The sequence below is a fragment of the Populus euphratica genome, unplaced genomic scaffold, assembly GCF_000495115.2.
Source record: "Populus euphratica unplaced genomic scaffold, PopEup_1.0 scaffold211.1, whole genome shotgun sequence".
NCBI lineage: Eukaryota > Viridiplantae > Streptophyta > Magnoliopsida > Malpighiales > Salicaceae > Populus > Populus euphratica.
The window spans coordinates 438,028-442,847 of NW_011500020.1; the positions used below are offsets into that span (position 1 = coordinate 438,028).

Below are 4,820 nucleotides of genomic sequence, written 5' to 3' on the forward strand. Positions count from 1 at the left end.
TTAAAGATAAATCAAGCTTTATTGTGCTATTATTATTATTATTATTATCCATCCTCTCACATTCACTATTGATGTTTATTGAGCAAATTTTTCTTCTAGGCCCCTCAGATTTTATATTCCTTTTATTTTGTCTATGAAACTTTATTTTCTTTCAATTTTATCATCAAAAACCATGGTCCTACATATTTTTATTTCATTTTCTTCAAATTGCATACCATCAAGTATTTGAGGTATACATAATATATAGATTAAGTGCTTTATACATTCAATAAATCCATTCAAAAAGTTATGGAGACATTTTTTTTTATGGCTCATTATAATTTATGATTCTATTGCTTTTTTTCCCCTTAACTTAGATCATATATTAGTAGAGTTAGAAGAGAGAATGAGCTGTAATTAGTGTCTATTGATATGCAAGATAGTCGAAACACACCGCGCGCGCGCGCGCACAAACTTGCATATGCAACGTCACAGTAATTTAATGTTAAAAAAATGATAAGGACTTGATTAAGAAAATTGAAAAATTGCATGTACCAAATACACCTTTTAACCCTAAAGTATATTACTTTTTTCCCTGTATATGATAAAATGTACGTATAGATCATATTACTCACTTTTCTTTTCTTTTCTGTAATGTTTCCAAAACACACAGGACAAGATCAGCGGTACTTAACAGAGAGGGCATGGCGGGCAGGCCATGTGGATGATAATGTCGTGTATGAAGCAGAATTTGTGGTTCCACCTGATTATGGAGAAGTTGGTGCGGTTTATGTTACCAATGAACACAGTAAGGAGATGTTCATCAAGGAAATAGTCCTTGATGGTTCCTCTCATGACAAAGTTTTATTGACATGTCAGTCATGGGTTGAATATGAGCAGGAAAGACTCTTCTTTACCAACAAGGTCAGACTCTCTTTGCCTATATATAAAATTTGTGCTTGCTTGTTTGTCTGAAAGACAAAGTAGGTAGTAGTGTTATAGCTATTTTTCTGTCATTTTAAGATTCTGATACTAACTCTGTGGGTACTATGGAGCAGTCAACGTACATGCCCAACAAGACACCAAGTGGATTGAGAAGGTTGAGACAGGAGGAGCTTGTGAATCTGCGAGGCGACGGCCAAGGAGAGCGCAAAAAAGGTGAAAGAATATATGACTACGACGTGTACAATGACCTTGGAGATCCTGATAAGAGTCCTGATTTAAAAAGACCAGTGCTAGGCGGCGAAGAACATCCTTATCCTAGACGTTGCCGAACAGGGCGGCCACGGACCAAGAATTGTAAGTAAAAACGTGAAAAAGAAAAAATGGTACGGGATTGAAAACCTAATGCTTTTATACATGTTCACGACAGTATCTAGCAGTCCCTTCATTAGTCTGACCAAAAACGTATAGGCATATGGTAGAAATTTGTGGAAGTCAGTGCTGGTTCATGTTATTAACAAGGTTTAAACGGTAGAGGGTCCATTGATTATCTCCGAGCCAAAAAAAAAAATAATTTAACAGGCATTGCTTCAGGATTTCTACAGCAATTGATCATAATAAGTACTAGTGTTATAGCATATAGGGAAATGGCATCTAAACGATTAAGCTATATATTGGAATGATCATGCTAATGTGTATTGATATTAAACACTAATGTGTGTGCATTATATGTATATATAAAGGTACACTATATAATATGAAATTAACTTCTGTTGATAGATCCATCTATGGAGACAAGGAGCAAGTACATATATGTTCCCCGAGATGAAGAATTCTCTGACACAAAGCAGAAATCACTTGAAAAGAGGAGAAAATTGGAAATACTACGTTCAATAATACCAGGACTACAAGCTGCTTTCAATAATAAGGCTAAATTCCCATACTTCACAGCCATAGATGTACTCTTCAATGAAGGAATCAACTTGCCTTCCGCTCCGCTAGAAGAGATCAGTTCCTTGCCCGCGTTTATAAAGCAGCTTTTTAGTCCAGTTATATACGAGTTGCGATTTGATACTCCTCAAGTAATGGAGAGTAAGAAAGAAAGAAAGAAAAACGTTATTATTAATGACCATTTATCAAGAGAAGATTAATGTATTCTTGTTATTTTTAGACCACCTCAAAATTGTTAAAATCTTGTTTTTGCATTACAGGTGACAGATTTTCTTGGCTAAGGGATGAGGAATTCGCTCGGGAGACTCTTGCTGGTCTAAATCCATCTAGCATACAATTGGTCACGGTATGGTATTTACACCCTTCGCTTCAAAGTTTAATTGTCTTGAAACAATTGCATTGGAAACCATCAGGGTTGATTGAGATCCACAACATGTCATGGTTTTTTAAAATTATTTTGTACCCTTCGCTCAATGAGAAATTGGGTCAGATTCTACAGGATCAAACCTGTAAGACTTAAGGAATGACGGATATAAATAAAGAAATTAAGAAAGTAGGCGCCATCATGAACAAAGAGACATGCTTCATATAAAAAAGCAGTCAATGACTAATCTAAAACATAGCTGGAAATACTTTGCTAGTATAAATTCAGAAATAGGAGAAATTAAGGAAACAGAGGCCTGCGTAAGATACTAATATTTTTGCATGAACAAGTTTGGTAATACCTTGCCCCGATGCTGGATAAAATCATGCAGGAATGGCCTCTGAGAAGTAAACTTGATCCTGACATCTACGGTCCAACGGAGTCAGCAATCACAGATGAAATAATCAAGGACGAAATCAAAGATTTTATGACAGTTGACAAGGTAGCCAGGAACCCATTTTCAACATGAAATAAAACAATCATTATGATCAGTCATCAAATTATAGATCTTTTGATCTTAGCATAACAAAATGTTGAATATTTATTATCTGATTTATGTAGGCTCTAGAACAAAAGAAACTGTTCATCCTTGATTATCACGATATACTTCTACCTTTTGTGAGACAAGTACGAGAGCTTGAAAATACAACTCTATATGGTTCGCGGACATTGTTTTTCCTAACCCCACACGGAACACTGAAGCCGCTAGCCATTGAGCTCACTCGTCCACCGATGGATGGAAAGCCACAGTGGAAGCAAGTGTTTACACCATCCTGGAATTCCACAGATATCTGGCTTTGGAGACTTGCCAAAGCTCATGTCCTTGCACATGATTCTGGCTATCACCAACTTATTACTCACTGGTACACATTTTCTTCACTTGTATTTCTAGGTAGAAGTTTAACATTTTCTATGCATAGGATCTGTCATAAGTTCTAAGCTTCAAGAAAAATCAACTGCAGTCAAAAGGCACATCTCTCTCCAAATAATGGTTGATGCTAATCCATCTTAAAAACTATTAATCACTGAGAGACCGATGCTGAAGTAGCTTATGAACTGAATTAACATTTTGCTGTCCCTTAATTTGATGTACATTTTGCAGGCTACGAACTCATTGTGCCACAGAGCCATACGTAATTGCAACCAATCGACAACTTAGTGTCATGCATCCAATCTATAGGCTCCTGCACCCTCACTTTCGATACACAATGGAGATTAATGCTACAGCTAGAAACACGCTAATCAATGCTGCCGGGACAATTGAGTCGACATTTGCACCTGGAAAGTATTGTATGGAGCTAAGCTCTGTTATTTACGATAAGCAGTGGAGGTTTGACCATCAGGGACTGCCTAAGGATCTAATTAGCAGGTAGCAACATTGACTAGCCTCTTGAAACCTACTTCCATTTTTTTTTCATTTCCTTAAACTTAACACGCATGTAACGTCAGGATATGTCTTCGTTAATAAATACTTCTGGTTTTGATATTTGCCAGAGGAATGGCCATTGAAGATCCATCTTCTCCGCATGGTCTGAAGCTAGCAGTAGAAGATTACCCTTATGCCAATGATGGTCTTGAGTTATGGGACATCATCAAAAAATGGGTCAGCGACTATGTCAATCACTACTATCCAGAGGCAAGTCTCATCGAGTCCGATTCTGAGCTCCTAGCATGGTGGGAAGAAGTACGTACTGTAGGCCATGGTGACAAAAAGGACGAACCATGGTGGCCTAAGCTAAAAACACCGCAGGACCTTATTGAAATTATCACAACTATTATATGGATAGTCTCAGGTCACCATGCTGCTGTGAACTTTGGACAATATGCATATGCGGGGTATTTCCCAAATAGGCCTACAATTACTAGAAAAAATATGCCAACTGAAGATCCAAATGATAAGGAATGGCATTCTTTCTTGGAAAAACCTGAAGAAACGCTTATGGATACCTTCCCATCACAACTTCAGGCTGTAAAAGTGATTGCTACTTTGAATGTTTTATCTGAACACTCTCCTGATGAGGAGTATCTAGGAGGTAAAATAGAGCCAGTTTGGGCTGAGGATCCTGATATAAAGCATTATTTTGACGAATTTAATGAGAGTTTGAACAAGCTGGGAGAGAATATAGATGGAAGGAATGCTGACAAGAATTTGTTCAACCGAAATGGAGCTGGTGTTATGCCTTATGAGCTGTTGAAGCCGTCCTCCGGGCCTGGGATTACTGGGGAAGGAGTTCCCTGTAGTATCTCCATTTAAACAACTTAATGAAGTTGAAACATATAGAAAAAACAAGTTTATAAACTTGTTTTGATCTAAATAATAATAATAATAATAATAATGGAACAAGATGTCCATTTCATGTTAAAATAGAAATATTTGCACAACAATATGCCCTGTAGCTTTTAATTATGTCATGTTTTTTTTACGGCTTTTGTTTGTTGCCTTCTAGCAACCGAACTTGTGTCTGGTTTCTTGGTCTGTTGTAATAAGTTGGCAATTATTCCCCTTTGTCATTATGATGTTTCT

The 4,820-nt window shown here is 37.0% G+C and overlaps 1 protein-coding gene across 1 annotated transcript; it reads left to right on the forward strand.

The window, feature by feature from the left end:
* The first annotated feature begins 552 nt into the window (after nt 1-552).
* LOC105141868 (linoleate 13S-lipoxygenase 2-1, chloroplastic-like) lies at nt 553-4,559 on the forward strand. The gene is made up of 8 exons (XM_011049246.1): nt 553-903; nt 1,038-1,278; nt 1,702-2,013; nt 2,133-2,221; nt 2,625-2,738; nt 2,858-3,159; nt 3,399-3,665; nt 3,791-4,559. Exons 1-8 carry the CDS (start codon nt 634-636, stop codon nt 4,548-4,550), a joined length of 2,355 nt encoding a protein of 784 aa, XP_011047548.1. The 5' UTR covers nt 553-633; the 3' UTR covers nt 4,551-4,559.
* The last annotated feature ends 261 nt before the right edge of the window (nt 4,560-4,820 follow it).